Raw genomic sequence first — 23,320 nt, 5'->3', positions numbered from 1 at the left:
TGTTTCGGATTTTTTTCCGAAATTACAATACATGGATGTTGCTTAAAGCTCACATAAAACACCTTCACTTTGGAGCTACATCTTTTCATGGTTCTTTTAAGATACTCACTCGTTGTTGGGATGCGTGTTGTACCTCGCCGCCAGTGAGCGCATGATGTCCGAGTAGTTCCTCGGGGGATGTGCGGGGACCGGCGTGGGCGCCTGGGGGCTGCCACGCTCCGGAGGAGTACCCGGGTATGAGGAGGTCGACGGAGTCACGCTACGAGATCTAGGGGTTGAGGTTTTATATAGTTTTCTAGGGCCTTCACGTATCTTTGTATAAAGTATATGTTATGAGCATTAATCGGGAATAAATACCCGCTTAAAAATAATTTATTGGTGATCTTATATATTTTTAATTTTTTATTAGAGCAGTACTGTTTCTACTATAATGAAACAGGGGTATATATAGGATTGAATTCAACTGGCTCTACATCTATAGGTTGAAACATCTCTAATAGCAATTTATTTCCTTGGCTTTACTGATATTTTTAGTTTTAGTCACCTTATTATATGTGTAATACTACCTAGCCATCTGTCGTAGACCCATTTTTTTTACGTGTTTTACCTGGATGCGTTCGAGTCGTGCGGGCTGAGTCTCTCACTCTTAACTGTGTGTGTAGTATGCGCTGTGTGCGCGGCGGACGGCGCGGGCGGCGCGTGCGCCTGCGCCGGCGACGACGCATCGCGCGCACAACGACGCGCTGCGCCCCCGCCTCCGCCCTCACCTGATACAAACGACATACAAAATACTGTTAGATATACAGATATAAAGTAATATCCTTTAACACGCTCTTTAATAAAATCAACTCGCCCTCTGATACCACCCATTATAATCTTGTATAGTATGATTTGAATCAACTTCTTTTTGGTGCGCATTTATGACGGAGGTAGCAATATAAAAAAGCCACAAATGGATCGAATCCGGTTGCTTCATTACGCAAAATATAAACGTTGTACAAAAACGTCAGTCCACGGGGGTCACACTCGTGTCATCTCAGCATTAAGATCAACATCGGTCGGCGTGTTTGTAGTGACACCGAAGAGGCGGGTCGCGTTAACCCCGCGATACACTTACTCAAAGACAATCTTTAGAGCGATCTTGCAAAATTAATGATCGTACGCGGCTTGGGTACAGATGTCACGTAACACATCACCGACTAGAATTATTTTGGAGGTCATTCTTTCGTATCATTCGCACTTTCGTAAAAAATTTATGCCGTAATCAAGAGATTTTATCATAAAGTTGTACCGATATTTTATCTTAGGAACGACAGATATTCGTTTTCTTAACACGTAATTGGCTAAAGAAAGTCGAATTCTTGACACGGCGGACGTTCTTCATTACATTCAGAGATATCATCCACCTTAATAACCTCTAATAAGTATCACTAGACACAGCTTTGTAGGTCATCCACTTTCATCGAACGAAATATGTCGCAGTTTGTTGCGCAAGCTCGTAAGTGTTCACATATATATCATGCGTGATGAATTGTGTGAAACTAACACACTGCTCCGGGCCCTAAAGCTATTAATTCATCTTTTACGTTTCGAACACTAACAAGTCAATATTTTGTACTTTTAGACATTTCTTGTAAAACACTAGCTGTAAATAAAGTATGGTATATATACATATATTTAGAAATACAGCAGTGCTTCCTCAACGTCTTCAGTTGACTATTATACTATGATAACTTTTGAAATTCGTATTTATAGCATTGCAATCTCATTTTGTCAGATCGTTTGTACCCGGACTACGCATTGTTTATCGAAACAACATAATACAGTGAGAGAGCTTTCTATAAACAAAGCTACTTAAGATATCTGAACGGGCTGGTATCATTTATTCTTTAGACGAGTCCATTTATTAATATTCCTATTCATATCGACCAATATGGTCCACAATGGGCCCACATAGCCAATACCATAATATAACCTGTGTTATGGGAAAATTATTTCACATTGACGCGATCTATAGAGATCCTATACATACATTATTACAACGATGTCGGGAGTATATTGTTCCCCTAACGTTGGCGTTCAGACGGCTCTATCAGTTTCTACTTGACACTTATCTGTAATTGTATCGGCTGCTTCGATTTCATACATAACGACGGACCACAGACGTAGATTTAATATTACACTGCATTAGACATGGACATTGATGCTATATGTATAATGTATATTATTATTTATTTATGTAGAATTTCTTTGCAATTATCATAGACTATAATTTTAATATAAGATTGCTTATAGTTATTCAAAGTTATCAAACATTCTGCTATATAAAAATTATAACATAATTAAAATGATTGTGAGAATTTGATACAGGATGTGATCGAGAGGCGTCACGGCCTTCTATGAGCGATGTCTTCCGCCGCCAAAACTTGTCAGGTCACCTGTCGATTGACATTACATCGAAGGAAATGGTCGCCGTTATGTTGCAACAACACAAAATCTAAGACATACCTCCAAGTGGACACTTCGATATTAGAACGAAAATACTTATTGGCACTACTTTATTTTACAGTCGTACGTGTACTTAACAGGTTAATTTTAACTTTCATTGTATATTAATATTTTATAGTGGTAATAATTATTATACATCGTAATTCAGGCGATAGAGCTACGGACGGAACGTTTTAATGCATTTCATTTTATATATAGCTTTTTATAAACTAGGAAGTGTATAAAAGATTATGTAGGAACAGTTAATAGAAATTGTTGTTCGGTATGTTAGAAATATTATAGTATATACTAAGTAGTTAAACATTGAATAGTTGGCAGGAACTCAATTAAGCTTAGCTCGGAGCTGTGTTCATTGTTTTAGTGCCTATGAACTATGACTTTACAGATTTACGTGTGTTACAAGTCTTAAGCTTTTTAATCGAAACGAAAAAAAGAATTATATATGTGTTTTTTTTTTTAATTTAATGTTTAAAAATAATTTGTGTAATGTGTTATAATAAATAAAATTAAATATCGTCTGTATAACAAAGATATTATTCCCTAAAAACTATATATTACACATAAATATTGGTCGTGTTATAATTAATGTTATATATGTATTTATGTATTCGCTTCCTCTCATAACACATATCTGGTAGGGTCAGCAACGTCGTCAAACGAGGTACCGTTGGCACCTGACCCGATTGGAGTACAAACAGACAGCCTAAGTGATCGGCTCCGCTTACAAATACGAAACCTAGCGACTACTACATTATTATGTACTGGAACAAATGGCCATGGCGATATATTACTGGACATAATTAACGTCTATCATTACATTATAACAATAAACTATTCACGGAGCCATCACTGTTATATTACGGTACAAATGTAGACATTTCATGATTCCAGAAATACCATATCGAGTTTCAAGTAAAACAATCCGCTGACATGACAAACTAAAATCCACATTCATTCTACAAAGCACGATTTCAATAGTAAAAGCGTGTTGATATTTTGAATAATTTAATATCTCCTATTAGGATGTTAAACATAAATTATTCCGCAGTGTCTAACGCTATTTGAATATAAGGACGGGGTTACTTTTTCCTTATTAATAACCAGTTATTTATATTTCGGGAACCCGATACACGTTTCATCTACTATTTTTTAATATAAAATATATATATATTAAATATATAGAAAATGTTTATAGTGCATTTACTGGGACAATAATAAAACATATGAATTGAATCACTTTTATGAATGTTTCATTACATTTTATTGAACAAACAGATAAGTTTAAAGGGAAAATTATTAATATTTTTAATCAAACGGTTAAGACCTCTTGAACAAACACAATATATATAATGAAATAAGACAGTATTCGATATTAAAGTGCTTCGCGTTCACGTCCCTCTACTTTACGATGTTTTAAAACAATATAGTCAATGAACTCTGATATAAAAAATATTTAAAAAATATTTTTATATTTAATATATTATATAAACATCATATGTTCAAGGCATATACTTAAATGCCAGCATCTCGTCTGTGTATCAACTAATGTTCATAAGTTGTAAGTGCAAGCGTTGTAATTGGTCCAGCTACCAGCATCCGACTGTGATTTAGTTTTAAACATATCCGTTCTAATGGCGTCTGTTTTCATCGGGTAGTAGAATTCTGTATGAGATCGTTACTCGGTGAGTTAAAATGAAATCCATTGGCGTAATAAAAGTTAAGTTACGCTCCGGAAACTTATCCAAACTGAACGAATAAACATTATATGTAGGGATCCGGTCTAGATAAAGATAATGATATATAATAATGGAATGACATTCTTAATAACTAATGAAAACCTGGCCGTGGTGTTCGTATTAATTATATGTGATAAGATCTTTGATACAACAAAAAAAAACAATAATTAGACATGTCGTTGGTCGGGACAAGTCACGGTCAGTACGTTGTCAACCGGTTAATTATTAATTATAATTCGTTACATATTCTTATTAAAATCATAGTTTTAATGTTTCTTATTCTAAGCACACAATCTTAAGAACGTTGAATGATAGTTCCCGGCTGCTTGGTCGCGGTCGGAGCCACTCATAGAGCTGACTCCATCTCACATACACTGGTAATGTATTGTAATATTAGTTAACATATGGATAGCAAATATGATCTTACAAGAAATTATTATGTAAAATATAATAACTGCCGTCGGATATAGAAAGCTAAAATAAACTATGTATAAACATTTAATTATCATCAAGTACACGTTAGAATTACTAATATACATTTTACGTGTATTATATGAAAAAATTACAAATTTATTTCCACTAACATCACTGTTAATCTCCCATTGTGATGTATCCTTACAGTCGTGACGACTATTTACACTATAATTAATTTCACATATCGTTGTCTGCAACGTCATTCGTGATATGGACTAACAAAGTGTCAGTTATTGAACTGAAATCAATAAAATGTTACATGTTACGTGTAAAATAACGATACTCACAAAACTATTATTCTTTCTTAATAAAACCTAAACGTTTTCACATAGGTGCTCATTTCATGCAAAATAAAAAATAAACAACACTTTATATGTGTTCGTAGCAAGTGACGAGAGGCGTGGGTTGTCGTCTATCTCCCCGACGGTTACAGATACACTTTGAAAAATATAATATTATTAACAAATCTTCGTATCATACATGTTGTGGTCAAAGTCTTTACCGTTACAATACATTCTTAGCAACATCGCAGTAATTATAGCTGTAGGTTTAAATATATATATATTATTATTTTGGTAGGATGTCCAAAGGTTATCTGATAGGTATTGTTAAAACGCGAGAGCCAAATAATAATGAATAAAATCGATTTTTATTAATCGTTCGAATAATTTTAATTACCGGCAATTAAATTTAATGAGCACTTTCAAGTTCAAAAGAAGAGCGGCACGAGGCAGCGCTACCAGTTTTTTCTTTTGTAATTATTTATAAAAATCCAATACTGGATGAAAAAAAGTCATTACACGTGTATACATACATATAATATATATGTATGTTTATATGTGTGTGTGTGTGTGTGTATATCTGTTTGACCTCCCGCAAGATCAAGGACAACGGGTGCACGCATTACAAGTATAAATATTTGTACGTAATACACACATAAATACTGACATTTATATTATATTAAAATCGACGCATTAGTCTCTTTGTTAAGTACCATTGATTGCGTTCAGCGAACCCTAAATTTATATTAACAGAATTGTATAGTATCCAAAAAAATCGTTACATTAAAACACAAGTGACACGTATACTGCTTCCGTTGTATATACGAAAGTATTTATATAAGGAGTTCATCTGCTTATTTCATTTGTTATATGATCGTAACAATATATATGGTGAGTACAGCTCCATCCATTCCACCTGTCTCAGTGTTGACACTGTACGTCCGTCGGTACACAAACACGTCGTGTGTGTTTAGAGACCAACCACCCACCACCCACCACCTGCGACGAACGACAGATGGACACACTTAGATACGTGGACATTTAGGTTGTAAAGAGATTAGTCAAGCGACAGGCATGCACCAGATGAATCAGTTAGTCAGTTTGAAATATCTGGTAGCAGTTTGGGAGTAGGTAAAATAAATGATGATAATATGAATAGTATGATCAACGTCACAGGTACAAATGTTGTACACAATACAAAAAAAATATCGAATCACAGTAAAGACCTCCATTGTTAGATAATATATATATATGGTAGCAGTACATTTTTATTGACCGTCAACTTCAAGCTGGGCGTGTTACGCCACGCGCTAGCTCTCCACTCAATTAAGTATGTAAGTCCACCACTCAAACCGGATAGTCTGTGCCGATAGTCATCGTGGTCGTTCCATCGAGAGGTCGTCAAGAGGTCACCTCCACTAAAACTAATATTTGTCCCACAAGTACAAAGTTTTGTTTAAAACCAAACATCGAACCAGTCGGGATTTTAATGACTTGTTAACAGTTAAGTTCTTGGGCAGGTGCTTTCTTAGGCGTCAATATTTATGATTTACAGTCGGAGATTCCATGTACCTATACAGATATTATTCACATTATGCTTAGTGGAACGAACGTGAAGGTTATATCAAAACGGTAACAATATAATCGATATTTTATTAGTATTTTTTTGTTCTCTTGTATTTTATTAGTATGTCATTGCTCTAAACATTTTGGTTGACAAGTAAACAAATATAAACATAAATCTCTAAATTCGAATGCATTCCACTTTTTTATATATTATGAAACAGTATTAACTTCTTGTACATATTTATATATGGTATCATTATAAATAAGACGTAGATAGAGAAACAGATTTTAAATTCTGAACGACTATCCGTTTTCTAAAGAAGGTTCGGACTGAATCAGTAATTAGTATATTTGCATTAACTGTGAGCTATGACCCGACGTACGGGTCGACCTCACCTGGGGTAAATGGAAATAATGTATATAAATAAATTAATGTAGAGACATATTCACCGAATATTAATGTGCATTTACTGGAGCAAAGATTATCGGGTTAATTTATGAAGCCGAACATAAAATAAAGCGCAGTGGAATACAATTATAAAAATATATAATTCTGTCTTAAAATTATCATATTTAGTAATATAATAATAATAATTTCACTAAATTCAAATATCAAAGTGATGATATAATAATAAACTATTTTTAAGATATTACTTTACTCGTACATGTAAATAAATCTCTTAAACCAAAAACAAAACTGTAGAGACGACAGCGGGATGTTGCCGCGGTTAATGTCAGAGGTGGTGATGGCATCCCACGACCTCGCTCACCCCGACCCTGACCTCCGACCTCCGACATCCAACATCGAACCAGACCTCGCCCCCACAAAATTTATTCATGCACTTTGAACGTATCGATGGATCATTAAATAATCACCGACGAATAATACTCATGGTGTATTAAGCAATTTTATTAAAAGAACCGGTCTTTAGAAAACAATAAAACGTAAATTCCCAGCATCCAATTGTTTTTTCAGATGTCATAAAACAAATATCCGTATAATTTTCGTTTGCTTATATTATCATCAAAGATGTCATTGAATCAACAACAAACAAAGTTTCACATTTGTCCCTTCGTCGTGTGTTCAATTAATCGTTTCTAATAAACAGCATCTCGCAATCTTTATACATATAGTAAGTCGTGGTTCTAAGTTCTAACGTCAAAGTGCTCCGGCCATCAATGTTGTGAAATGAGCACATTTCGTTATAATCTAATATACAATGCTTGTAATGTGTACTGTGTGTGAGCACTTGGTAATAAACTCGTTCGATACCTGACAATATATCGCTGCTAAGTCGCTGCGTGACCAAAAGGCTTTTGTCGCGATTTCCTGCTCTTAGAAGGAATAAAGGAAAAATTACAGGTCAATTTTACCTGCACTTCTTTTTTAACGGTCAGGTATACAATGATTGTCCTTTCTCGGAATTACGGGATGCTTTTAACTTTGCAAAATTAAACTTTAATTACTAAATAGTTGGGACTCCTTATTATATTACATTACGGTTGAATATCGTCTGACAGACACTTTGCAAAGTATTCTTCTTTTTTTTCAACGTAACTCTGTACTGTCAAGTCGAGACATGTATTGGGGTGAAACCGGCAGAATGAGTAAGGTTCACCCTGGTTGAGAGAAAAAAAGTCTATTACAGCCATTATTGTATTTGCATTTGTGTGGGAAGAGAACTTTTCGCTTTTGGGGATTTTTAACTGTTCAATGAATTGTAAATATTTAAAAGTTATTGTATTGTTGGTCCCAACTTTGGACTTGAGATGAAATACAAGAAACGAAATAGTTTTGTTAAAATATATTTTGTACGATTCGTCTCGCATCTATTTCAGCATAAGTCAAGTATTTTTATGAATACTGATAGATAAACTAGTATATTCCTTTATATGAAACATTTTTTTATAGTTTTGAAAATAAATTATGACAACAGTTACATTTCATAAGAAAAATGAGTCAAGAGTGTTTGTTGTCAACAAATTAATAGTTACTTTGTATAATACATTCCTTTTTGACCTTTTAAATGTCGTTTTCGTGAGTATCTCTCATACAATACTTCATCAGGTCGTTAAATTTTTCCTTTATTTGGGTGCGAGTTTGCGACATATTTCCATTCACCGTCTCGGCTCTAATTACTATCGTACCTGAGGGTATTCACAAAGTCGCCGCCGTGTGATCTCATTTAATAATATTAATTGATGAAATTATAAAGTATTCTTCGAGAGTTAAATATTAATAATTACAAAAAGCGTTCCTCACTTCAGGACGTTCTTTGTTTTTATAATAGTACGGATTACATAATACTTATCTTTTCAAAGAATAATATCTTTATTTACCTTTTCAAACTGTTGAATACTAACTATCCGTCCGTTCGTAAGTCTTTCATTTCACCGTTGCTACCTTCATCCGTTAATTGGCCATCCTTGAGTCATTCGCCTGTCTATTGTTATCGACTTAGGGTTTAGGGTGCGTGAAAGTAGGGATTATTAAAAAAAGTGCTCTTTTAATATTTATGAGAACAGGAATTTGTTAAATTTGTTATAGAACAATATTCACCAATATAACTCATTAAACCGGGTATTAAAAAAATATATAATATTAGGTATATACTATTATGTACTAACAACAGTTTGATAACTGTTAGCGCAAAAATTACAAAAACGTCAGGTACAAGGAACAGAAAGATGTTCTTAATAAATGATAATAAAATTTGTGGACGCGTCTCACAAAGTAAAAATTTATCATCATCAGCCTATCGGAGCCCACTGCTGAGCAAAGGCCTCTTCTCACATGGAGAAGATTAGAGCATTAATCACCACCCTTGCTCAAGACGGGTTGGCGATTTCAATCTTATAATTTGAAATTATAAGACTAGGTTTCCTCACGATGTTTTTTTCACCGTCTGTCAGTGGTGTCAAAATACTCTTAGAAAGTACATATGATTCGGAAAAGATCACATTGGTACTTGCCAGGTTTCGAACCCGCGCCCTCACGTATGAGAGGCGGGCCTTAAACCTCCAGGCCACCATGACTTCTTAAAAATTTATAACAATCAGAAAAATTAATTTAAATTAATCATAACAATAAAAATAAATCGTCATAGTGTCATCGCACGTGAAACATCAATATATCCTGAAGCTGAACCTCTCACCACATCAATTTAAATGGACTAAAGAAAGCGTAGCGACTTACGTACAGTATAAAAGACATCAACGTGCGCACGCGATCCCCACACGTTTCTAAATGCTGTGAGGGGAAAACAATTTATATGTATAATATAAGAACTATCAACTAAAACTGAAACATCACACTGAGATAATATACATAAAAGTTATATTTAAATAGACTAATCTAATTTTGATGATATTCAATAAACATGGACACTAACCCGGAAAATTATAATTAAATGCGGGCAAACACGATGAGAGCATCAGGTTAATTTATTGAAACAATTATCTTTCATCCATAAATAATAACTTTATGGGTTAATTCAACTTAATTTCAAACTTATAACATCTATGAATTTCTTACCTGTCGGGAGTTAAATTGAAAACTTCGTGTAGATGTGTGCTTAAAACTAATTGGTTGTAAATTAAATTTATTGTAGAGACAACATGACAAGGTCAATATTGATATATAATTAGAAAACAATTAACGAACGTATCTCTTCTTAAACACACCACGACTAACATCCTCCTGGGACCATACAACGCAACTTAAACATAGTTTTAAAGATCAACATCAAAATTACTCCAGTTTCAGAGCACCAGATGCGACTCCTCACAATGGTAACGAGTCGCAGGACCGCCCATTTTGAAGAAAATACTGTATTGTATAACACTTCCAACAATGGCCTGCATTGATTCCAGGTCTACGATAAGCAATCTATATCTCGCTTACTATATATACATTTTACTGTTATAAAATATAGCACGATATATATATATATTCATGATCTTTATTTTATACTATGAAAACGGAGATATTATATTTATTTTAATGACTTCAAGAATGTCTGTGTACGTACGTTCATCAAGTTCTTCATCATAGTCAGTGTAGAAGCGGTCCTCGTGTTTCAGAGGCTGGCTGTCAGGCTGCTGGTAAAATCTCTCCGATTTTATGTACATTTTCAGGTACATTACAATGATGTCACTTTATAAATGAATATTACCTCAGTCACAAACTTTTGCACTTCAGTCACTTTATATTGTAAAACATTTTTGTTTAAGATTTTTACTTTACTCACATGATAACATTGTCGTCCGTAGTCATAATTTAAGTTGAAAAATGTTCATTTTAACTCAGAATATAAATAAAACAAAAAAATGCTTAAAAACATTCGACGCCAAGTCCAATGTTTATTATTGTCCTTTTTATACCGAATACAGAAATTTAGTACGTTACAATTAATTAAACACAACCTTGGGATGTTTTCACGTCGATTTACATTCAATCAAACGCGACACTTTAATATTTTGGATCCATAACAATTATAACCGAATACAGACTGCTCAGAGATGTAAGGCGAACCGCACACGGTCAATGTATAAACCCACAGGTGTGTATCTGTGTGGTGTACAGCGAGTGACGCGCGGTCGTGTCGAGCTGCGCCCGCGCACTGCCCCCGACCGGCGACCCTAGTTATCAGGCGGCACCGACCAAAAAAAAAAGGCAGGCCGGCCAGGTAGTGCCTCCGCCCGTAACGGCAAATTGATTCACATTCTGTTTGGTGCCTTTCCGAGGTGTCATTTCGGTGCACCACTTTTAATACCACGTGTCCTTCGTTTTATTAACGTAATGAAATATTAATTTATAGTTATTAACGGAATCGAATGCAAGGAATTAATTTCAATTTCCCGTATATCACAATTCTCTCTTTATCATTTTATTAATTAAATCGTATATCGTAATCAAGATATATTAATAAGATCTCAAACAGTCAATGTGACATTTCTCTATCATTATATTTATGAATATATAAATCGTAATTAACACGTATCAATTATAATATATTCACGGGACGCTTCGGACAGTTATAACGGCTCGCTTGAGCGGTATTTGATATTAAATTAAAATATTATGAATAAAACTTTAACATCTAATTGGCTTACAGAGTCTGTAATGAGCTGAGACTGTTGTTTGTTTGTCACTGTTACAGCCGTGACGAACATACTCACTGAAAACAGATCGCAGTATCATATAGCTATACATAATATAAACTATGAGACTGAACAAAAATTATAATATGGATATAGTAAAAAAAATATTATAATATTGTTTTTGGTACAAAATTTAAAACTTCTATTTTAATTGAGGTCATTCATTACATTGCTATCATGTTTTATGTGTTTTAAATTAACATGCGTAATTGGTTAGGATACATTTTTAAGTATTATATTTAATTAATATTGTTTTATTATTATTGTATATATTTATAGCAAATAATCTTACTTTATAGACAGATCAAATACGTTTCATTGGGCCACGCTGTTAATCTTCAAATCTATGAATCGTTTAAGTTATACCACGTTTATATTTATTATATATATATATATATATTATATATGTGTGTATTTGTTTATTTTTTTTATATAATAAAATCAGTTCTCTGCCAGTCAAAGTCTTACCAAAATTCATCCAAGCGTTTTAGAGACCGACAGATAAAAATCAAAATAGCGTTTTATTAATATAAACGCCACATACAAAGAAAATAAAATAGACACAATATTAGGCAGTTTATATATATACATATACATATGAATTATTTTTTTTTCCATTGGATATAATTCAATTAAGAACGTGCTGTGCCATACGGATGATATTATAAGCATATCATGAGACGGCGTTCGTTATATTTAACATAAAAATCCTACGGAACCCCATAGAGTGGTAACAGTCGCTTCTAATTATACACAGTGGTGAGACACCGCGGGTAATAAACAACAAATTCCTGATCAAATCAGCCATTTTCATATAAATCCAATACGCTCCCGACAATTAGCGTACCAGCGTGCGTCTCGTTAAAACATAAAAATAAATATTACAAGTTATTATTACAGCCTTAAAGAGTACCATTTCATTATTAGAATATTTTCAATTTAATAAAAAATAATCATAAGTCATATATTTCTATACAATAATATAAAAATTGTATCATGAAGATGTGATATTTAAATAAAGTGCTGCTACCGTGTTACCGTTTTATGGTAATACAATATATTAAAGCGTGGGCGACACCCGCACTACGGCTTAAAGTATATTATTAATAATATTTAATAAAACTATCTATGTATAAAATTACTATAAAAAGTAAAATAACATTTTATTTATCATTTGGCGTTGAAGTGACGTCATGATCGTTACTTACATTTGAACGTCTGTAGGTATGTTTATTTAACAGGAACTAAACAAAATTTTACATAAAATTTTATTGTATTGAATCGAATTCTAAGTTAATTTTTTTTATGAACCTCGTTTTATAACATTTTCTAAAAATACAGTGATTATTTTCTTAACATATTTGTAAGGATTATTTACTTCACAACAATAGAAACTATTTTAATCAATTTATTAATATTATACAATACCTCATGTAACATTAAAATTTAAAACTCACCGGTGACATTTATATAACATTTGAATTTAATTTTCAATAAATATTTATTTTACAATTCAACCTACACTTATGGCCTGTCTGGGCTAAATTTAACTGGAACCCGGGTCATGTATTGTCAATGACTAGCGGAGGCTTCAGGGGATCTGATATTTAACTATATTACGTCTTTATGGATAGTAAAATTTTATGTGAGCAGGATTTGGGTGGGTTTAGAGTATGGAGGCGAGGATGGTCACTTTAGGAACTTTAATGAAGTTAACGTCCGAGTAGAATCCGAATAAGATAAAGGGTCAATGCTATACAGCTATAAGCTGAACCAATGACAAGGTTAAAACATCCTATTGTTTCAATGATTCATATAATAGTAAACACATGACATTTTTTATATTACGTTATGGAAGACTACTACTATTATTATTATATCATTGTTATTATTATTTATTGAAAATAATATTATTGTTGTAAATCATTATAACATAGAGGTGACCTTTAGCGGGGCGGGAATGCATTTCATTGAACATAAACATGGAATTTCTATTAAACCAGTTTATATTCATAGCATTAAGTTAAACATTAATGTACACGCGCATATTAATAAAAAGATTTATGTATGTATATGAGGAGATTGTAACTATATATAAATACACGTACATATATATATGTACTAGGTATCAGCCCCGGCTTTGCATGTCTCTTTATAAAAATGCAAAATAGCCTATTAATTTTTTGAATTATATTATGATAACTTCCAAATGGTACGCCCGATTTAAATTATTTAAAAAGTAATTTACAGATATTGACGTAGGCTTGAAAACGAGGTAATTTATTTTGATAAGACTTAGTATCATATTTATGTAAATAGCTTTCCAATAAAATCTTTATGAATGCTAATTTTTAAATGTTCTAAAATGGATATAGTATGTTATCCTTAAGGTAGAGATATATGCCACCGCAGACTTTTCTGTAGACCTATATAAGATACACAATTCCATTTTATATTATTCTGTTATATCTCAAAGACTTTAGGCAGCGTTATCGTTATAAGCTCTCAGACGGCTCATATTTTCCGACATCTTCAACAAATATCGTTAATATACACATATTTAAATACAAAAACTTAACAAATTATATACTAAAATCTTCCTCAAGAATCACGCTATCGAGTGGTGATAACTGTTTCATAATTGTTGCAGTAGTTTTTCCGTACATCGCGAACAGACAGACAGACAGACGCGGCGAGGGACTTTGTTGTATACTATGTATGGATATATATAAATATAATTATTGTCATATAGAATACGATTCGAGTTATTATATCCAAACATCCATCAGTGAGAGGAACCTTTTAAGATGTGAAGTGTCAAAATATTATGATGTAGGACCCAAGATGAGGGCCGACACGACCTCGTTATATCATTTTTATTAACTGTACATTCAAATAACCATTCGCATAGCATTTTGTATGATCGTATTTCTAGACGTTTTCTAGGTGTATTTCTTTAACTTGTTATTCCAAATTAAAAAAACATTGTGAAAAAAAATGGACTAGAAATTATGAAGTGATAAATAAATTTATAATAAATTCACATTATAAATGAAACTAATACTTTAAATCAGGGTTTTCCAACCTGTGAGTCACAACCCCCAGGGTGGTCGCGAAGCCTCTCCAGGAGAGTCGCAAAGCTTTTATAGTGGAGTTGCTAAAGGTTGGGAAAGCTACAGCAGTAAAAAAGAAGCAATAAAATTTGTAAAGATTCATTAAGAAAAATGTTCACTAAAAGACATACTTAATCATTTCTATGAACATAAAATAGTATTAACTTCTGAGATTTTTTCCATCATAATCACTGAGAGATAATCATTAAACAAAAATTGAAATAAACTTATGAGGACTGGTTGCGCTTGTTTTTAATTCACTAATTCCTTCCATAACGGATTCATTTTTGCTACATTCAGAATTAAATTGATTTCCAAATTTAAACGATTTCTATCCTTGCTTTTTATTTAGTCCATTGACGAAAATGTCAAGTAGCAAATGGAATCAAGCACTTCAAAGCTTCTTTTGTTAACTCTGGATCTCGGATAACCTTCCTAACCAAAAGGTATCCTAATTGACTGATTTAAATTCCAACTCCAGCATCCCATTGGCAGTTAAATGAAGCAATTTTTATTAGAGCTTAGTTGTCAAATTTGCCTCATTTATATATGTAACTAAAACAGGTAGGGGGGTCGCGACATATTTCTTCATTCTAAAAGGGCCGTGGTACAAATAAGGTTAAAAAACTCTGCTTTTAATAAACTAATACTAAAATAATAATATGCGCGTAGTAATCCGAGAAATATTAGTTTCCTTTAAATGAATACTCGCGAAAATCTTAGATCTCATAATGTACATTATAATTGTTATGTTTTATGTTAAAGATTTGAGGAAAATTTTGCTAGCAGTAATTTTTTTTTTCCAACGAATGATTTGCTAAAAGTTACAAAACTTTGTGATATTATTGATATGTTCTGTAGCGTTATCTGTATTTATCTGTGACGGATCTTCTTAATGGATCACAAAACCTTATTAATACATTAGACTGAGATGTGAATCGTTATTTCTCAATTAATATAGAAGTGTTTCTATATCCGTCGCCTATATTTATATAGAGTTAGTGACGCGTTCTACAATCATTAATGTATACACTGTCTATTAAACAAGCATTACCAGGAAATTGGATGCAATTGTCTCAAAAGCGTACGTTTATGGCGCGACAAGGTGTTACCAGTACAGAAACACAATTGTTAGTGTTGCCAGCACATAACTAAATATGGTGTCGGTTAACCCTCTTAAATCAAATGTATTTTGTAAAACAACGTGTTATAATTGAATAAATACTATACGATTTAAATTCTATATTATTTACAGCTATCTCAACTCAGAAGTCGTTGTTACGGAATTAATTAACATCAAAAGTTATCGGGAACATAATACAATTAAGAGTGTACTATATATCTATATAACAATCTATCCCTTGAACGTTCAAGTGGGCGTCGGGTCCAGCGTACAGTGGTATGATTAGTATATAGTGCGATTAGCGCAAGCCGTGGGTCGAAACCAGTCCGACAGGAACGAATATCCAACAGTCGGTGTGATGGTCATGTACAAACCCAACACGGCCTTGTTGGCTACATCATCGAAGACAATTGTCCCTAAATAATTATACAACAAAAACTTTGCATAGATCAACTGCATACCGTTGTCTGATAGAGTCGATCATTTATACTACTATAGCCATGCCATGCTATATTGAGATTTTTGTTTAAAAATGTTTTGTTAACAAAATACACACATAAATATAAATGGTGACATTTCGATCGAAACGTCGGGATTATGTAGATATAAAATAATAAAAGACGTGAATCATAGATATAATTACATATATTCCTACATCTATACACCATGTATCTATCTATATACAAATGTACATTTATAGATCGTGTATCGATCAATTGAGTGTAATTGAAGTTTTAATTTTACTACATCAGTTCTATTATAATTAACCCGTCAAAGGTTACAAATATGATCTGGTACTTCTTGTAAACGTTTCCTGAACTATTAATTTTGTTATCGATTACAGAGCTGGTTCTGAACGTTTAACATACATGTATATTTATGTGCAAAATAATACATATATAACACTTTTTGTTAATTTATTACTTATCATTGTTATAAGAGAATATTGTTTAAAAATATATACTTCATTTGTTCTCATATAAAATGAGTCAAGGGTTAAAAAATGGTTGTAAAAGAAATATATTTTTCTATTAAAATGTAATTACATGTACGGAAAGCTAAATTATTATATAGATTAATATGTCTACAACAATAAATATTCTTAGTGTAAGAAAGATTAACAATTTGAAATAACAAAAGATAATTGATACACTAATCTAGAAACAAATTTGTTTTTAAACTCATTCTATAATCTATATCACTGCTTCATCAAACAATTCTATCAGTATATTTTTACTCTGATTTAAGCTAACAGACATTGCTGCATTTAATAACATTAGAATACAAAACATACACATTAGAATTCCCATACTTCGGTCTTTTAATATACAAACAAATATAAAAATCATACATTACAGATTCCGCGTTATAATAAAAGGCATTCGGTTCTAACAATAATTAAGACTGTTAGTAGTTTAACTGTAGTGTGTGAATGTTTCTAACGTTCTAAGAAAATAAAATGTCTAAACCGTCACATCTCTAGCCGGGATTATGTTAATATAGATGGTAATCAAAAATATCCATTAGTCTTTAGTCAGCGAGATAATCAAAGGTCAGCTTTTATTTAACGGTCACTCATCGACCTTTCGGATACTTTAAGTGCTTCTGTGCATTGCTTTAAAAAAACATTAAGATAAAATGTTGAAAGTATTGTAAGAACTTTATTAATGATTTACTTTGGAAAATAAAATAATATTGTTTCTGCAGCAAAAAATATATATATATATATAATACAACCGCCGAGATAAAGCCGTAATTGGAAAAAACTCAGAAAGCGCATTCAATTATTAAGTTATAGCTTCATTAAATCATTCATTCAATAAATTAATCTTGGAAAATGGTATAAGTGAATGAATGAATAATTCAAAAAACCATTCATTTACGCCTTGATACAGCGATTGGAATATATAATTAGTACACGGGTCTGCAAGTAAAAAATTGCGTAACTGTGCTTCAGCTTCCTGCTTGTAATTATTCATAGACAATCTACGTCTGTTAAAATTAAATCAATCATAGACGACATTGTAACAATACATGTCATAGAAAAAAACTTGACACTTTCGGCTAAATTTAATACCGAGAACAAGATCTATAACTACTAAGAACGTATACATTTCCGTAAAACAAACAGCATCATCCTCCTGCCGATCGCAATATATGTTAACCACATGCTTATATGTAACTAAACGTTAAATCATTATCTCAGAGTCAACTATTACGTGGATCGTGTACGAGTATTGGACTTCTTGTTATGATTACTATAGTGTTAACGACCATAGTAAAACGTTTCTTTCTTCGAATGTTTCAACAACCTAGGGTTAAGAAATGTTACACGCGTAATTGAATAAATAGAGAGTATAGAAACTATGATATTTGTTTCAATATAAAATGTTAAGACGGAACTATATTTATATATAATTTTCTGCACGTGTATGTCACTAAACTCTGTATGTTACGATATGTTTTGTTTTAATATACTATACATTTCTCTATTCTCTCTTCAAGCGACCGGAGTCTCAAGCCAAACCTATATACACAAGCCTACATTATAAAACTTTTTTTATTCCACTCTTTTTTTTATACATTTTTCAACCTAATATGTCGTTTTTCTATGGTAATTACAGATGTCAAATTCATTTAGTATCTACAATAAGCAGTGTCATGTCCTTACATTGTCCGTCCGTCATAATGAGCGTGCTGCGCCCACTCGCTGGTCGTCCTAGGCGCGACACGAGCTGTGTCGCCTAACTAACGATGCATTCGATATGCCACACAATCTGCAGATACAGAAAACGTGGGACATTTATAAATATAATCTGCATGCCATTAATATTATTTAAAATATGTTGTAAACTAAAATCCATTTGTTGTACACACCAAATCTCATATTAAAAACGAATTCTCATATTTTCAACAATTTATTCGAGCAAGGTAACTCCGGCTTCCCGTGGCGAGCGTTATTTTTATGAATGAATTATGTTATTATTATGCAAACAGTGAAATAATTCCGGCGATGTTAATGTGTCAGCATCGGAGGTTGAAATGAATCACACGGTGACGTCACCGGTGCACCGCGACCGACCGGCCAAATGTCGCGGCCCACGTGTCGCGACACAACAAAACAACAGCCCTTATAAAAATAACATATACATTACAAGCCACATATAAACAATGATATTATATGATCACGTTCTAATAAATTAACATGCGATGATTACTTTTTTCTAAATTACGATTCCCAGAATTTATTCAAAATAGTAAAATTTAATTCTTCTTTTAACACCCAAGATATTTCATAAATACATCAAAAACATTGTATTAAATACAAGTTCCTCTGACTTGTATGTTATGAATATATAATAAATGTAATTATTCATGACCCTAATGATAAATATACTGAATTAAGTTATCATCACATTTATACATATTTATAGCAAAATAACATAATTTAAAATTAATTGATATCCTGTTTACTTCAAACTTTTAACCCTTAAATGGCTGTTATAGCCTGACATTACGAAATTATAAATAAAAACATTAATGTAGATAAATTTATTGTAAGCATACGTTTTTTTTTGTTATAAAGGAAAACAGCCAGCAATTAAGACGGCAATTTATTACTTATATTAAAATTAATTTAATTCAACGCACGGGAAACAGAATGTGGCCAAAGTCTTAAATAAGCAAAACGACATTTGTGACCTTTTCGGTTTTGCTCTTATTTTTACTCTGCCCTCACATATCTCCGGCCTACAGCTATGAACGCGGAAGGCATTGTGACATTTGAGCCGATAACTACTCGGGCTACATGGAAAAGGCAAATAACAGAATATGAACAAGCGTCCTTACCCTTAGTACTGCGAGTGTACAATAACTGTCTATCGTATACGAATTTAAATATTGTAAAATTTATTGTTAATTCGCTTAAATAGTCATTAGACGTATGTTGAGGCTTGATCCGAAATTTTCCCTGTCGTTAAAATTAATCACATAGACACATACGTATGTTTGATAAAAATTATTTAATTAATATAAAAAAAAAAATAACGAGTATAGTGTGTTTAAGACTTTATATCAAAGGAATCGTAAATTATGTATGCTATTTTAAATGATGAATCACGAGATACGGCAATGTCAAGGTCCGTGTGTACGGTGCATCAGTCTCATACAAGACGCGTCTCTCAATTCGGACGTTCAAGAAACATTCGTAGGCAGTGACGGCAACACCTTGACATTCGCATGTCAAATGTCACACGGCCACCGACCCCGGGCCGTGATAGTTCACAGATCGGGTTTGCGTTTTTATACATGCCTTTAATAGTCGATTACAAAAATAGAGTTCAGTTATTGTGAGACGGAAGAGATTAGAGGAAAACAAAACTTGAATATTTGATTCATTGAAATGTTGTTATGAATATTTCAACGCGTTCTTATCCATTGCTTAGATTAACCTAGTCCAATCTTGTCCAGTTTTCAAGATAGGCCAAGTATTTCAAAATAAAAATCCCTAAAATATAAGCCTTTTAAAATATGTATAAAACAATAAACATAAACAAAAACGCTTCCAAAGCAATTTACTAAATAAACTTATAATTATATCTTATTATCGTGAAGGTATGATGCATCCTTCAGCGATTCCCGCGTCGATCCACCAGGCGTGAGGAGAGTGACCGCTGGTGTTTTAGTGGGTACCATGGGCCCTTCTGGCCCGTCAATCCCACATAAGATCCTCCGTCTCCCCTAGACGGAGGGGTAGGTATAAAACCTTTCACCGCGTTAACAAAAAAAAAAAAGGTATGATGCTTAAAATGAAATTTCCTGAATAAAATGTGACCACCACTATATATAATCTATACTGCTACAATTAAATGAAGATAAAGAATAAACAAATCCCAATTATACTTTCAGGATCCATCACTTAACATTAGTCCACAAAGTAAAATGTGAACTAGTTAGACTTAAACCGTATTGCGTGCGAAGGAATATTATATAACTAATTACGTATATAGGACAAGGATTAAATATGATGCTGATTGCATTAAAATATAACCCGTTCTTGTTTCAATGACGGAAATTTTGTTTGGACATAGATAAGAATCATAAATAATGCGCACTTAAATGTTAATAATTCAATACTCACAATATTGAATCTTATTTTAGCAAGCATACTTTACAAATTAAATCTTAATATACATATAAAAAGAAATTGTCGTTTTACGACCTTTGTTAAGTCATGTAGAGTTTACTCAAATTCAAAGAGTATATATGTGTTACTTTATGCTGAGATAGAGCAAACTAATAATTTAATAGAGTTCCTTTTGTATATTTGGCGTGAGAATTAAGATTTTTCAAATAGTTTTTATCCCAGAAATACCAGTTGACAGAGAGTTTTGACACTAATAGTTTCTAAGCTGTTATGTTTGTCATACATATTGTGGTTGTGTACCGTGAAATGAAAATATATTTCATTTTATAAACTCGCAATCTGTTTGTTTGTATTTATCTGTTAAACTGATTAATTTACATTTGTTATTGTTAATGAGAGCGAGGCATCTTGTGTATAAACAGTCGCTACACATATTGACATAATTGCTTCGGTCAAACATGGCCGAATGCGACAACAATGACGTCTGATGTAATTATCAGAATGTCTGCGGCTTGAATAATTTATCTTAGTAACAAAATTTTTATGTATATTTTGTAAATGGGTTTAGTGTTTTATATATAAGATCTTCGCGTGAACACTATTGAAATGACTCTATGTTTTGCGGATATGACTATGCGACTTTATTTATAAAATAGGTAAGTTATATCTTTAAAACTTAGTTTAATTATAAGTTAAATGTGTCCGTCGTTTTATCTGTGTACAATTCAGTGTCGGTGAAGAATGTACGAGGACATTTTACGTGTTAATCTTCTTTAAATTTTCGGTTCAACTTACAAACGGCTTACTATCATTAACGTTGCTTATTCTTTGGAGCTGGTGAACAAACGGCTCAATATGGGAAAAGCTTTTTAAGGCAATAAAAGTAACATAACTTAGTATGGGATGACCATAACATGTAATCTCCAATTTTATTGTATTACTCCATATAACGGCGGGGTCGTTATTGATGTCGTAATGTCAAATATATGAAAGTGAATACATAAAGTGATGACCGACCTCCATTGTACTCTGATAGTTCAGTTATATAATAAGACACGTTGTAGATGCGCGTGCACACGACAAATGTCTTCATTATTCTTCCCACGCCACTAATCCCTTGTGCCTCGTTTAGACCCGTCCAGTCAGATAAGAAAAGTGCTCTATCCAGTTTCCTATCAGTTCGATTGACGTATTTTATTCGGTGCGGATGCGATTCCAGTCGATTGAAATTCACTTAATGTATTGTGTATTTTAAAGCGTATCGCACTTCGTAATATACTACACTTGAATACTTTGTCGTATTTTATAGGACCGGTCACAGTATTTTTTTAGTCTCCCAAGTCGCAAGTTTGTTATGAGACTTGATCTCGTTGATGACCTTTACATACTATGAATGGTAGTTATTAATGTTTTGAGAGTTGATCTCGAAACCCGTCCTCGTATGTAATGTTCTAGTGAGCACCAATATACCAATTTTCTACAATAGTCATTCCATCACTACACTGTGGGTCAGACACCTACAGAGGACCACTAAAATGCTGATGATGGAGCGACTCCGATACAGTGATGCATGGGCTGTCGATATCTCGATCGGAGAGTTGTAATTTATATTGCCTCGCCTCGCTATGATTTGCTTAACCTGTTCAATGACAAACCATGTTCTTGTACCTTTGTGCATTAATGCTTGATACCATCTGGTATGGACCTGTTATGTGTATACAAGTGACATAGAATGTACATGTTCAATATTCTAATTCACATCAAATATAAAGTTATTATTATTTCCGTATGTAATTACAGTTTCTTTGTCTGATATGAATACAAATATAGAGAGAGACCTCCAAAGTGTCACGCTACAGTGACAATGGGAAGGTCTGCACCAAATCCGATCACTTTCCCTCGGATTAAGATCGAAATGTCAGTGGTAGTGACATTTTTATTTCTGGACGACATTTTGACGGTTACGAAACCGCAGATGCAATCGGGCCAATTAGAGATTTATTTATTTCTAGTACGCCACTTATAATCTTAATATTTTACTAATCTAAGCGTGTGATTTTCAATTGAACAATAATTACTACCAAGTCAAGTTAAATTATTTAGATTACTAAAAATAATATCTTTGACGCATCGATTTGAAGTAATGCATAAAAATATTATTTTGGTGATAGAAGTAGGAGTATAAAATTCTGCCAGAAATTAATTTTGCA

At 32.8% G+C, this 23,320-nt stretch overlaps 1 protein-coding gene across 5 annotated transcripts in view; it reads right to left on the bottom strand.

The window, feature by feature from the left end:
• LOC116769981 (uncharacterized) overlaps positions 1-23,320 on the bottom strand; it is a 123,087-nt gene that overhangs the window by 27,958 nt on the left and 71,809 nt on the right. For 4 of the 5 annotated variants that reach the window (XM_032661229.2, XM_061527633.1, XM_032661232.2 and 1 more), the window contains 2 exons: positions 608-767; positions 110-268 (listed from right to left, as the gene is read on the bottom strand). In XM_032661229.2, coding sequence (XP_032517120.1) covers positions 110-268; positions 608-767 — 319 coding nt within the window. Of the gene's footprint in view, positions 1-109; positions 269-607; positions 768-10,596; positions 11,165-23,320 lie in introns of those variants that run through there. The other variant, XM_032661231.2, reaches the window with a different exon arrangement.

The sequence above is a fragment of the Danaus plexippus genome, assembly GCF_018135715.1.
Source record: "Danaus plexippus chromosome 13 unlocalized genomic scaffold, MEX_DaPlex mxdp_15, whole genome shotgun sequence".
NCBI lineage: Eukaryota > Metazoa > Arthropoda > Insecta > Lepidoptera > Nymphalidae > Danaus > Danaus plexippus.
Note: the sequence above shows the minus strand (reverse complement) of the source record. Positions and strands in the feature narration are given on the sequence as shown.